At 40.0% G+C, this 15015-nt stretch overlaps 1 protein-coding gene across 11 annotated transcripts in view; it reads left to right on the forward strand.

Annotated features, from left to right (window-relative positions):
• usp48 (ubiquitin specific peptidase 48) overlaps nucleotides 1–15015 on the forward strand; it is a 242993-nt gene that overhangs the window by 147876 nt on the left and 80102 nt on the right. For 10 of the 11 annotated variants that reach the window (XR_009508155.1, XR_009508157.1, XR_009508156.1 and 7 more), the window contains exons 11-12: nucleotides 2462–2611; nucleotides 3030–3230. Coding sequence is in view for 4 of the 11 variants with exons in the window: in XM_059951677.1 (XP_059807660.1) it covers nucleotides 2462–2611; nucleotides 3030–3230 (351 nt within the window). In the remaining 7 variants the exon portion in view is untranslated. Of the gene's footprint in view, nucleotides 1–2461; nucleotides 2612–3029; nucleotides 3231–10173; nucleotides 10255–15015 lie in introns of those variants that run through there. The other variant, XM_059951680.1, reaches the window with a different exon arrangement.

The following is a 15015-nucleotide window of genomic DNA, read 5'->3' on the forward strand; positions in this document are numbered from 1 at the left end:
AGGGGGAAATGCGAAATGATAGGAGTAGACAGGAGGGGGTGGGATGAAGCTAAGAGCTGGAAAGGTGATTGGCGAAAGTGATACAGAGCTGGAGAAGGGAAAGGATCATGGGACGAGAGGCCTCAGGAGAAAGAAAGAAGTGGGGGGGGGGGAAGCACCAGAGGGAAATGGAGAACAGGCAAACAACTAAATATGTCAGGGATGGGTTAAGAAGGGGAGGAGGGGCATTAACACCTGTTCTCCATCTCCCTCTGGTGCTTCCCCCCACCTTCTTTCTTTCTCCTGAGACCTCTCGCCCCATGATCCTTTCCCTTCTCCAGCTCTGTACCACTTCCGCCAATCACCTTTCCAGCTCTTAGCTTCATCCCACCCTCTCCGGTCTACTCCTATCATTTTGCATTTCCCCCTCCCCCATCTACTTTCAAATCTCTTACTATCTTTCCTTTCAGTTAGTCCTGACGAAGGGTCTCGGCCCGAAACGTCGACATCGCTTCTCGCTATAGATGCTGCCTGGCCTGCTGTGTTCTACCAGCATTTTGTGTGTGTTGTTGTTTGAATTTCCAGCATCTGCAGATTTCCTCATGTTTGCCCAAACCATGATGCTCCTTTCACCATGCTTCACAGTTGTCATGAGGTTTTAATGTTGATGTGCAGTGCCCTTTTTCCTCCAAACATGACAGTGTACATTTCTGCCAGAAAGTTCAACTTTGTCTCATCTGTCCATAGAACATTGTCCCAGAAGCGTTGTGGAACATCCAGGTCGTCTTTTGCGAACTTGAGACCTGCAGCAATGTTTTTTTTTGGAGAGCTGTGGTTTTCTCAGCTCTGCGATGTCCTTCCTTGAACACCATTCTTCTTCAGTGCTTTTCTATAGTGGACACATGAACCAAGACTTTAGAAAGTTCTAGAGTTTTCTGTAGGTCTTTTGCTGTTCCCTTGGATTCTTTATCACTTCCTTCAACATTGCATGTTGTGTTCTTGGTGTGATCTTTGCAGAAGAGTAGCAATAGTACTGAATTTCCTCCATTTGTAGACAGTTTCTCTTATCACGGACTAATGAACATTCAGGTCATTAGAAATGCTTTTGTAGCCTTTTCCAGCTTCATGCATTTCTACATTTCTTCTTCTAAGGTCCTTTGGAAGTTGTTTTGATCGAGGTATCATGCACATATTGATCGAAGCATGGTGTACATAACAGATCTTTCTTGAGAATAGCAGACTCTGTCAGTAACCTGACTTTGTGTGTCTTTTTATAGGGCAGGGGATCTCTATGACCCACACCTCCAATCTCATCTCATTGATTGGAACATCTGACTCCAAATAGGTTTTGTAGAACACATTACTTCAGAGATTCACATAGCGTTTTGGATCTGGACTGTGATTGTTTCAATGGTGTACTCAGTATTGATGAGAAGTACAATTGTTTGTGTGTTGTTTAGGCAGATTGTGTTTGTCTATTATTGACCACATTTTATGAATAATTAATGTAGAAAACCAGATAATTGCAAAGAGTTCATAAATTTTTTTCTTGCAACTGTATCTGTAGAATCCCTTAGGATCTCCTTTGCCTTGTCTGCTAGGGCTACATAATGCCTTCTTTTAGCTCTCCTGATTGCTTTCCTAAATGTTCTTTTGCATTTTTTATACTCCATAATGACCTCATTTGTTCTTACCTGCCTATGATCTATTTTTTTTTCTTAACCAAGGCCTCAATATCTCTTGAAAACCAAGGTTCCCTGCACCTGTTATCTTTACCTTGTATTCTGACAGGCACATTCAAATTTTGTACTCTCAAAATTGCACTTTTTGGTGGTTTCCCACTTGCCAAGTACACCTTTGCCAGAAATCAGCCTGCCCCAATACACGCTTGTCAAATCCTTTCTGATATCATTAAAAATTGGCCTTTCTTCAAATTAGATTCTCAACCCAAGGACCAGGTCTATCTTTTTGCATATCTTCTATTTCATATCAGTATTTTCAGATATATTTACCCTAATATCTCCAATCAGCTCCACCCCAACACAATGCTCTGTGATGCAGGTGTTTCCAGTACCAACCTCTTAGTTATTCCCAAATATCATTGCTAAACCACACTAACCATGCTGGCAAAGCCTTGAGCTCTGGAAGTTAAACTTCAAACTTTTAAATATTAAACTTATCCTCCTCTTTGCCTCTTTTTAAGGTTTTGGTGAAGTTTTTGATCATTATTCAAATATTTTCTTTAGTTGGCTGTGTCATATTTGACTAAACACGTATTATATTAAAGTGTCCATGTAAGTTCAAGCTGTGGTTACTATTCATGCCATGTCCATTCAAAGCAAGATCCTGTTGTTCCTTTTGTTATATTGTTAGATGTTAAACTGTTCTTATTGTTATATGGTAGAATTGTATTTCCATTGGTTATAAACAGTAAACACATAGTTAACTCACTTGCTAGAGGATTTTCCTTCCCTTTTTTCAGCACATCTACAGAAAATGGTTGAACGTGACAACAAAAAATTTGAAGAATGGTGCATGGAAATGGCTGAGATGAGGAAGCAGAGTGTGGACAAAGGCAAAGCCAAGCACGAGGAAGTGCAAGAACTCTTTAACATGTTAGCAGCAAAAGAAGGTATCTATATTTTAAAAGATGGAGTTTTTTAATATGCACATCTATATAAAAGATTTCATTTGAAGGAGGAGTTTCAGCCTCTTGGAATATTTGTATGCAATCATGAGTCAGTAATGGAGGCCAGATTATACAGATAATGATAACTGTGAGTTGTAGCAGTGCATATGTGGGAAGGGGAGTCTTTGCAGATGTAACTGTATTACTGAAATAGAGGTCATTCTGTCAGGCACAGGTTAATTTGGAAATGTGGCTAAATGTTGGAACCTCGCTGATGGTTGAAGGTTGATTGGAGATTCCAGTCATGAAAGAAGTTTGCTAACTGTTTTGGACATTGAAAATGTCTAAGTTCATGTCTTTTTACAAGGTAGTGTTGCTAGTTTAAAACCAGGATCTAAAAGTTACCTATTATTTGTTGTAGGAGAACACTATGAATTTCTACCAGTAGACTGGCTACGAAAATGGCTGGATGACTCTGCAGCAACAAAGCCAATTGATAATTCTCAGCAGTTATGTGCACATAATAGACTAACTCCTGATAAAATTTGTGATGTTAAAAGGATTTCTCAGAAAGCAGCTGACATCTTCTATGCCAGATATGGAGGTGGCCCCAGGTTAGATGGTAAGTAGTTCATTTTCATTTGAACCATTAATAATCCTGTTTTAACCTATGCTTCAGCTTCCAGGACCACTGGTGCATCATGGGAGCTTGAGGAAGAACTCCTCAACTTTCATCTAGGTATATTTGGATCCCACATTTTATGATATTCAGCCTTACCAGCATTTGCAATTTTCAGTGTAATTTTGCATAACTAAGTGCTTAGCTTTCCCTATTTTCTTCCTTTCACTCATTTTGTTACTGCTACTCCTGTTATTTAATAATCTCTCCCTTCTGTAGTATACCATATTTTCATTTGCATTCTTTTTCTCACCTCAGTTTCCTTGTATTTTAAAACTCAGTTCAGCTATTCCTAATTCTGATTTAAAACTTGTGGCACTGAATTTTTTTCTTCACAGATACTGCCTTATGTATTATTTCCAGCACCTTTCATTTCATTTCAGGATTCCCAGTACATGGAGTATTCTGCTTTATAAATTTCTTACAACCTCTATGGTTTATATGTACAATGTTCTCTACAGTGAAAGATACCTCCTTGTAACAGTCAAAAATGGCTAGGAATTATAGATGGGTATGTGATTGGCATGCAAAACACAATGTTCATTTATAGAGGGGCAAAATTTCAAGCAAAGCAGTTAAGTCAATATTATTGAGAAACTTGTTTGAAACACAGAATTCTGGTCATAATGTTATTGCTCATTATTTGAATTAATGTCCTGTCAAATGAAAAAGTGCTCATGAATTCCAGCTTGATAATTTGGTAAACAGTTTTGACAGACTACACTTAGTGGGGACTAATGGAAGTATTGTGTGCTAGTACTCTTCCAAGATTACTTTATCTTGGATTCATTTTAGCTGTATCATAATTGTTTCTACGTTTGGCATTGGTGCTATTTGGAATTATTTTGAACACACACACTCATTTGCACTACTGTCAAAAAGTCTTAGATACCTTGGATTTTTTATATAAATTTTGTTTTAGATATTTATTTTGTCTTCTGGATTATTGTGTCAGTAGAAAGGAGCACATTTTAGATTTCCAAACATTCATTTTCAAAAATATTAATGGTTGCAGAGAGAAAGTTTTGTATTTTGTTAAAGCAAACATTAAGAAACAGACCTCTTCAAAAAATAAAAACTTGATTACTTTGTAGCTATATAGCCCAGTTCTTGATAAAACAAGCATAACAAATAAGTGCTAATATAACCATATAACAATCACAGCACGGAAACAGGCCATCTCGGCCCTCCTAGTCCGTGCCGAACTCTTAATCTCACCTAGTCCCGCACTCAGCCCATAACCCTCCACTCCTTTCCTGTCCATATACCTATCCAATTTTACCTTAAATGACACAACTGAACTGGCTTCTACTACTTCTACAGGAAGCTCATTCCACACAGCTATCACTCTCTGAGTAAAGAAATACCCCCTCATGTTTCCCTTAAACTTCTGCCCCCTAACTCTCAAATCATGTCCTCTTGTTTGAATCTCCTCTACTCTCAATGGAAACAGCCTGTTCACGTCAACTCTATCTATCCCTCTCAAAATTTTAAATACCTCGATCAAATCCCCCCTCAACCTTCTACGCTCCAATGAATAGAGACCTAACTTGTTCAACCTTTCTCTGTAACTTAAGTGCTGAAACCCAGGTAACATCCTAGTAAATCGTCTCTGCACTCTCTCTAATTTATTGATATCTTTCCTATAATTCAGTGACCAGAACTGTACACAATATTCCAAAATTTGGCCTTACCAATGCCTTGTACAATTTTAACATTACATCCCAACTTCTGTACTGAATGCTTTGATTTATAAAGGCCAGCGTTCCAAAAGCCTTCTTCACCACCCTATCTACATGATACTCCACCTTCAGGGAACTATGCACTGTTATTCCTAGATCACTCTGTTCCCCTGCATTCCTCAGTGCCCTACCATTTACCCTGTATGTTCTATTTGGATTATTCCTGCCAAAATATAGAACCTCACACTTCTCAGCATTAAACTCCATCTGCCAACGTTCAGCCCATTCTTCTAACTGGCATAAATCTCCCTGCAAGCTTTGAAAACCCACCTCATTATCCACAACACCTCCTACCTTAGTATCATCGGCATACTTACTAATCTAATTTACCACCCCATCATCCAGATTCAGCATACTTACTAATCCAATTTACCACCCCATCATCCAGATCTAAGATCTTTGATCTAATGATCAAAGGTTCAAAAAAAAATTCAGAAGTACATTTTTTATCAAAGCACGTATCCATATACAACTCTTTTCAGAGAACATGAAAGTTGTTCAGAGAAAAACATCCCCCCATCTCTGCACAAAAAAGAACTGCAACAAGTTAATCAACCCCCAAAACCCCCGCTCTTTGCACAAAACTGAACAATGAACATCAACCTCCAAAAAACAAGCCCTCCCCCACACAAAAAACCAACAGAACATCAACACTCAAACACCTTCCCCTCACACAACAAAACTGAAAAGGAACAGGTGATTAAAAAAGCACAGAATATAAAAACTATAAGCCTGGAAAAGTCCACAGTACGTAAACGCAGTAGTCCAATCCATAAACGCGGAACCATGATACCATCCTATGTTATCACTGACATCCATTGAAAGAGTGGGACACCACATGAGACAGAGAGGCCTACCCACCTGCCACAGGGAGCTGCACGGAGATAGGCTGCTCACAAGCCCCTTCTCGGCAGCAATCAAAAGGAAGGCAGGCAGTGCTGATCTCTCCCTCACCTTCCGTATTTGCCTCAATGTTTCAGTCTTCCTTGATGCTTTTATCGGCGATTAGTGGATGCTTTAGCCAGCACACTGGAGTTAAACATCAGCTCACACCCTGCTGCGAAGTTTCTTTGCAATGAGGCTGTCCTAGTTATGACCTTATGGAGTACGTGCTCACTTCCTGGAATCTGCTCAAAGATGGCAAAGCACTGACTTACTTAACCGATCTCCCAGCTGTATACTGCAAGCTCCAACAGTCCCAGAAACACGTATAAGAAGTAAAGAAGATATTTTCATGAGCTATCTGAAAGATGTCGTCCAAGTGAATGTTGTACACTGGTGCCATCTTGATCAATGACATAATGAGTTGAATTAGCTAAAATGATTTAACTGAAGGAATCAAACTAGGTAAAGGACAAACAATCTAAAAGGTGAAGATGTGGCAGATGTGACCGTTTAACCACCAAATCATCAATTCTTACACCATGGCTTAGTAACAAGAAACAAGGTGGTCATCCTGCATCAACAAGGTCATTTCAAAGCAGCTAAGTGTTTAAAGATATGCTGTCCAAGCTCTTCTGAAGAAGCACTAAGAAATGGACAAGTTTCAATGTCCAAGGTTAGGCATTGTATCAGAGGAATAGGAAGGTAGGCAGAGAGGGTGGCGTCTGGGAAAAATGGCATCAAATCAGTAGAAAAATTTGACATTGGATCAGAAGATGTTGAATCCTTGTGGGTTGAGTTAAGAAACTGCAAGGGTAGAAGGACCCTGATGGCAGCTATCTCCAGGCCTCCCAACAGTAGCTTACAATGGAAAATAGAAATGGTGTGTCAAAAGGGCAGTGTTATAATAGTCATGGAAGATTTTAACTTGCAGATAGATTGAGAAAGTCAGGTTGGTAATGGATTTCAAGGGAGTGAGTTTGATGAATGCCTACAAGATGGCTTTTTAGAGCAGTTCGTCCTTGAACATATGAGGGGATCCACTTTACTGAATTACATAGTAATGAACCAGAGGCTATTAGGGAACTTAAGGTAAAAGAACCCTTAGGAAGCAGTGATCACAGTATGATTGTGTTCAACTTGATATTTAATAGAGAGAAAGTAAATCCTGATTTAGCAATATTTCAGTGGAGTAAAGGAAATAACAGTGGTATGAGAGAGGAGTTCGCCAAAGTAAATTGGAAGTAAACTCTGGCAAGTATGATGGCACAGCAGCAATGGCGTGAATTTCTGGGGGAAATGCAGGAATCAGGATGGATGGATTCCAAAAACAAAGATGTAATCAGATGGTTTATTAGTGCAACCATGACTAACAAGAGCAGTCAAAGTCAATGTAAAAGCAAAAGAAAGGGCATACAACAAAGCAAAAATTAGTGGGAAGACAGGATTGGGAAGCTTTCAAAAACCTACAGATAGCAACTAAAAAATCACTAGGAGAGGAAAGATGAAATATGAAAGCAAGCTAGCAAACAAAATCAAAGTGGATAGTAAAAGTTTTTTCAAGTATGTAAAAAATAAAAGAGAGATGAGAGTGGATATAGGACCATTAGAAAATAAGGCCAGATAAATAATAATGGGGACAAGGAGATGGCAGATGAACTAAGTGAGTATTCTGCTTCAGCCTTCACTATGGAGACACTAGCTGTGTGCCAGATGTTGAAAGGTGTGAGGGAAGAGAAGTGAGATTTGTTACTATTACAAGCGAGAAAGTGCTCAAAAAGCTGAAAGATCTAAAGGTACATAAGTCACCCGGACCAGATGAACTGCACCCTAGTGTTCTGAAGGAGATAGTGGTAGAGATTGTGAAAGCATTAGTAACGATCTTTCAAAAATTATTGGAATCTGCCATGGTGCCAGATGGAAAATTGCACATGTCACTCCACTCTTTAAGAAAGGCAGCAGAAAGGAAATTATAAACTAGTTGGCTGACCTCAGTAGTTGGGAAAATGTTGGAATCAGTTGTTAAGGATGAAGTTTTGGAGTACTTGGTGACACAGAACAGGATAGGACAAAGTCAGCATGGTTTCCTTCAGGGAAAATTTTGCCTAATGAAGCCATTGGAATTCTTTGAGGAGATTACAAGTGGGATAGATGAAGGGGATGCAGTGGATGTTGTATGTTTGGACTTTCAGAAGGCCTTTGACAAGGTGCCACATATGAGGCTGCTTACCAAGTTAAGAGCCCATGGTATTATAGGAAAGTTACTGGCATGGTTAGAGCATTGGCTGATTGGTAGGAGGAAGCGAGTGGGACTAAAAAGATTATATTCTAGTTGGCTGCCAGTAATAAGTGGTGGTCCGCAGGGGTTTGTGTTGGGACCTCTTTTTTTTCTGCTGATTTAGATGATGGAATAGATAGATGGCTTTGTTGCCAAGTTTGCAGATGTTATGATGATTGGGGTAGGTAGTGTTGAGGAAACAGGTAGGCTACAGAAGGACTTAGACAGATTTGGAGAATGGGCAAGAAACTGGCCAATGAAATATAATGTTGGAAAATACATGGTGATAGACTTCGGTAGGTGAAATAAATGCACAGACTATTTTCTAAATTGGAAGAAAATCCAAAAGTCTGAGATTTAAAGAGATTTTGAAGACCTTGTACAGAACACCCAAAAGGTTAACTTGCAGGTAGAGTTGGTGGTGAGGAAAGCAAATGCAATGTTAGCATTCATTTCAAGATGTGTAGAATACAAGAATAAGGATATGATACTGAGGCTTTATAAGGCACTGGAGAGGCCCCACCTTGAGTATTGTGAACAGTTTTGGGCTCCTCATCTAAGAAAAAATATGCTGGCATTGGAGAGGGTTCAGAGGAGGTTCACAAGGATGATTCTGGGAATGAAAGGGTTATCATACGAGGAACAATTGATAGCTCTAGGTCTGTACTTGCTGGAATTTGGGAAAATGAGAGGAATCTCATTGAAACTTTTTGAATGTTGAAAAGCCTAGACTGAGTAGATGTGGAAAGGATGTTTCCCATGGTGGGGGAGTCTCGGACAAGAGGGCATGGCTTCAAGATAGAGGAGTGTCCATTTAAAACAGAGACACTGAAAGATTTTTCCAGCCAGAGGGTGGCAAATTTGTGAAATTTGTTACCAAAGGTAGCTGTGGAGGCCAGGTTGTTGGGTGTATTTAAGGCAGTGAATGATAGATTTTGATTAGACATAGTATCAAGAGTCTTATGGTCTAAGGCTGAGGACCAAAAAAGTGCTTGGCCACAGAAACTGAGTACAGCAGATGAGAGATGCATCAAGCCGAAGTCTGTTCTAAATTGGAAGAAATGCAGCATTGTTATCAGCTTTGAACTTGTAGAAACCACTGGAACCCAAGTACATCCCTCTATAGTCTGTAGAAATCTTGTCAGAAGTGTTCATGGAGAACTTTGCCAAAAAGCCATTCTTCCAAAGTGGAAACAAAGCCAAGAGATTGGCCCACACACAAGAATATAAGGACTGGGTTGCTGAACAATAGCAGCAAGCTCTCTGCTGAGTCAAAATTTGCAATTCTTGTCTGAAATAGGAGGCAGTTTGTCCACAGAAGAACTGGAGAGCACTACGTGGATGAGTGTCTGTAGCCAACAGTGAGGCATGGTAGAAGTTCCCTGCTGCAGGTTTGTTGCTTCATTTCTGCATATGGAGTTGATGATCTTGTCAGAGCTAATGGAATCCTCAATACTGAGAAGTACAAGCAGGTTCTCATCCATCACGCAATACCATCGGGGAGGCATCTGAATGGTCCCAACTTCATTCAGCAGCAGGATAATGACCCCAATGACAGGGCCAAAGTCTTAAAGAGCTGTCTTCGATGAAATGAAGAACAAGAAGTTCTGCAACAATGGCATGGCCTCCACCTCATCGGGGCGGTTTGGGAATACCTAGAGAGAAAACCCAAGTCTGCATAAGAACTGTGGCAAGTTCTCTAAAACACTTGGAACAACGTACCAGCCAATTTTCTTATAAAGCTGCATGACAATGTACCAAAGAGAATTAATGCAGTTTTGAAGTTGAAAGAGTGGTCACATCAAATATTTTGTGTTTTGCTGTTTACTGTTCTTTGAGTAGATTTTTGGATACTTAGAAGCTTATTATTTCATTATTTTTGAAAACATCTTTGTTTTACAGAATTTTGTTTACATATGCCTAAGACATATACTGCAAGTGTGTGTGTGAATTCATAATAATAAATACCCCCTCTCTCTGTAAGGTCCAACAGTATGGTAGATTTTCAACAAACCATACTGTAGCGATGTGCTACACACAGTGCTGAAATAACGACAAGCAGTCGGTAAGTCATTTTGAGACTAGTTTATTCAAACTTCGTGGCGCTGGCATTTAATCCCTAGCGCCCGCCCTCTCCGGGCAGAAATGACGTCAGAGGTGCATTACCAAAGCCTCCCCCCACTCGCTGGCTATTTGTGAGCTGGTTCACCTGCGCAGAAAGTGGATCACCACAGTACCATAATGAAGACAAAAAAGCATTCAAGACAAGTCAGGGAAATGATAATAGAGAAGATCAAACCTGAGGAAAGTGCAAGAGTATCTCAAAGGCACTGAACATGGAGCTCAGTGCAGTACATTGTGAAAAAGTGAAAAAATACATGAAACAACAGCCACACTACATATGTCAGCCTACCTCTCTGAATTTATTCACTGGAGAAGAATGATACTTTTAAGGGAGACTACTGTGATGCCAGCAGTCATTCTGAGTGAGCTGCAAAAGTCAGTGCTACAACTAGAGAAGTTCATGACTCTGCAATCTCTAAGGCCTTGCACAAAAAGGGTATTTATTGAAGAAACCCTGGCTAAAATGCTTTGCAGAGTCTTTCCAGGCATTACTCAGAAGATACCGTGAAGGTGGGGAAGAATGTCTTGTGGCCGGATGAGAGTGAAGGCCAGCTTTTTGGCTTTAACACGAAGTGGTATGTACGGTGTAAATCCAATACTGCGCATCAGACACATAACATCATCCCAAGTGTAAAGCACGATGGAGGCAGCATTGTACTATGGGAATGCGTTGTAGCAGTAGGCATTGGAAATCTGATCAGGATTGATGGAAAGATAAATGCTGCTAAATACAGAGGGGTCCTGGATAAAAGCCTACTAACCTCTGTCAGCATATTTAAACTGGGACGGAAGTTAGTCTTTCAATGAGCCAAAGCACCCTGCCAGAGGAGTGGGTTCAAGTGAAGAAAGTTTATGTCCTTGAGTGTCCCAATCAGAGTCCTTACTTTAATCTGATTGAACATCTCTGGCAACACCTCAAGATTGTTGTCCACTGCTGTGCCCCAACTAACCTGGTACAGATTCAGCAATTTTGCAAGGAGGAATGGGAAAATCTTGTTCTATCACGTTGTGCAAAGTTAATAGAGACTTATCCAAAATGACTGCTGGCTGTAATAGCTGCGAGAGGTGGTTCAACTAAGTACTGAGCAAAGGAGGATTACTACCTTTGAACCACTGACATTTTGATTTTTGAAGTTTTAGTTTTTCATGCCTTACAATTTTCCCTTATGTACCACTTCCCTGAATTTGATGTTGAAAATTGGAGGATCACCTGTTTTCAATAGATTCGTAAGAATAAATACCCCTCTCTCATTTTTATATGTAAAAAAATTACCCTTGGTTCAACCCAGTTATTATAGTCTGTGGCAATCAAAGCAGTCCGATAGTCACATTTGAGGACCTAATCCCATACTAATTGACATCCATTAATAGCTTTTCTCTCGCTATGTCTATGCTTGTTTCTTACCTGTTTTACAAAAAAAATTCACACTCAACACTTTCCCATTCATCACTTTCAGAAGCTAGGTACAAACCAGAAAACTTAGCTTTCCATAACATTCCTGAGAATAGAGCTCATTCAGCCACTGTTGTTTCCTGGTTTATGTTCAGATGTCTGAGTAGGTCCTATATTTGTTTTCTATTTGCGTCTTAAATATTTTTAAGCCTTTAACCTTTCTCCAGGCAGAGAATTCCACAGATTCATGACTCTGGGAAAAGCAGATAGTTGTTCTTCACTTCCGTATTAAACCTATCCCCAAATCTTTAAACTCAACCTAATCCTCCATTTACCCTAGGCACATCCCGATTAACCCTGGCCACACCCCCACAAACCCGATAACCTGTGTCAGGAGGGGCAAGATCCAAGAAGGGCAAGAGTTGGATCTGGTTAATGAAGGTGTGGGCCAGGTCAAAGTGGCAGGGTTGGGTGACACTGAATCTCAAGTGATGAGATCAAAAAGCACAAGAGGGCTGATTCGCCCACTGCCCTAATTCTAGTCTCACCTACCAATGGATACAACTTTCCTTCATCTATATAATCTATCCCTTTCATAAGTTTATATGTTTCATTAAGAACCCCTTTTATTCTTCAGGATTCCAGTGAGTAGTCACAGGCTTCAATCTCACCTCATAGGCTTAACCCCCTTATCAGTTAGCTGTACAGTTGTAGCATAGCACCCTTGCTCTAGTATTCAATCGCTACTTTCATGCCTTCATAATAACCCTTTACACCTCACAATTAGAATCAGAATCAGGTTTATCATCACTGACATGTTGTGAAATTTGTTATTTTCAGGAGCAGTACAGTGCAATTCTTAAAATAAAATTACATAAGTTAGAAAAAAGATTCTATGTCAAAAGATCTAATGCAAAAAGAGAAGGAAGTGTTCATGAGATCATGAGATCTAATGATGGAGGGGAAGAAGTGTTGCTGAAATGTTTAGTGTGTGTTTTCAGGTTCCTGTACCTTCTCCCTGATGTTAGCAATGAGAAGAGGACCTATTGAAGATGTCATCTATGGTGAAGAGCCTAGGGCACATGATGGAACTAACAAACCTGCAAACCAACCGCATGGGATCCATGCACAAGCATTCCCAAGTACTTCTGCACAACAGCATGTTGCAGTCTTTCACCATTTAAATAATAATCTCATCTTCTATTTTTCCTTCCAAAATGAATTACCTCACTTTTATCAACTTCGTAATGCTCAACTTCCTCTGCACAATTTGCTCTTCCATTCACTTTAGCATAATCAGCAAAACTAGATATGCTAGACTTTGTCCTCTCTTTCAAATTATTAAGATATATATTGTCAACAGTTGAGGGCCCTGTGGCACTCCACTCACCACTGGTTGCTGACCAAATCCCAACTCTCTGCCTCTTGGTTAACCAATCCTCATATCAATACCATTACATTATCTCAACTCCATGCATCCCTACTTTAGGGATAATTTTTTTGCAGCTTATCAGACATCTTTTGGAAATGCAATTATACAGTATCCACCTGAACCCCTGTATCACTGCACTCATTTCATCTTCAAAGACCTCCTGTAAATTGCTTCCTGAGTTCATGCTAAGTCTGCATTTCTATCCAGCCAGCTTTGGTATTCTTTAATGATAGCTTCAAGCATTCGCCCAGCTACAGGCATTAAGGTGCATTAACTTGCACCATTTCTTTCAGAATGCTGGGATGCAATCCATTTGGACCAGGGGATCAACTACCTCTCTCTTTAGTGATGGTGATTATATTGTGATCCTCACTTCTCATCACATTCATAACATTTGTCTTTAGCATGTCCTCCACTGTGAAGACTGACACAAAATAGTTGTTCGAAGCCCAGGCTATTTCCACACTGCTCACTATTAGATCTCCTTTCTCATCTTCTAAGGTACCCATATTCACTTTAGCCACCCTTTTCTGCTTTATATATTTTTTAAAAACTTCTGCTATATTGTTTGCAACTATACAATCATATTCTACCATCCCTCTGTTCTTGCTTGCTGGTTCTTTGTTGTTCTTTTAAAATTTCCTACTATTGGCAACTGTATGCATAAGCTCTTAGTTTGATGCCTTTCTTTATTTCCTGAGTTATCCAAAGTAGGGCCTCCCCACCTTTACTGTCTTTGCTTTTAACTGGAACATACTTTTGTTAATCAGTGCGAAAAATCACCTGGAAAGTCATCCACTGTTCCTCAATTAATCCACCTTATAGCCTGTGTTCCCAGTGTACAATCGGTCCTCCTTATCCGCAGATTCCACATGCGTGGATTCAACCAACCGCAGATCAGGAAAACCCAGAAGTTCTCTCCAGCACTCGTTGTTTGAGCATGTGCAGACTATTTTTTCTTGTCATTATTCCCTAAACAATACAGTATAACAACTATTTACATAGCATTTACATTGTATTAGGTATTATAAGTAATCTAGAAATGACTTAAAAGTACGGGCATTTCCCGGGTTATGAATGAGTTCCATTCCTGAGTCCATCTTTAATTCAGATTTAAAGTTGGAACAGGTACATCTGGTATTATTTAGCGTCAGTCAAACATTTTTCTTAGCGTGTAGTACATATTTTACTTTTCTATGAATATAAAACACTTAAGAAACATGCGTATTTCAATAATTAAACCTCTGCGTTGCTTAGTAATAATTGTAGCTTTCATGGGGCAGATCCTTTCAGATGCTCCATTAAAATTGTTCCGATCGTTGACCGACGTAGCCTAACGCTTTTCTAATGACCGATGGCTTTATTACTTCCACCTTATTTTCAATCGCAATTGTGATTATTTTCGTGAACAGAGACACAACGGATTCAGAGCTATGCCCGGTCCTAATGTCCACCGCACTGAACGTGTTAAATAACGTCCGGGGTTCCACTGGGTCCTAAAGACCTAAAGATTCGGGTTAAATAGGGGACTTCAGTATCCACGGGGGGGGGGGGGGTGGGGGGGGGGTCTCAGAACCAATCCCCCGTGGATAAGGAGGGCCAACTGTATGTTAGCCAGCTCTTCCCTTATCCCTTTGCAGTATCCCTTGTGTCGGCATAATATGCTGGTTTTGATCAAATCTTGCACCCTTCATCTGTAAAACCAATTAAATCATACTGTGATCAGTCTTTCCAAAAGAATCCTAAGTACAAGATCTTCAATTTTTCCAGGACCTGATCTAAGATAGCATGTACTGTTGTTCATCCTGAATTTGCCTAAGACTTGACTTCATTATGTAATGTGAGTAGCTTGGGTCAGGTACACCCTGGGGTGACAA

The sequence above is a fragment of the Hypanus sabinus genome, chromosome 27 (assembly GCF_030144855.1).
Source record: "Hypanus sabinus isolate sHypSab1 chromosome 27, sHypSab1.hap1, whole genome shotgun sequence".
Taxonomy (NCBI): Eukaryota; Metazoa; Chordata; class Chondrichthyes; order Myliobatiformes; family Dasyatidae; genus Hypanus; species Hypanus sabinus.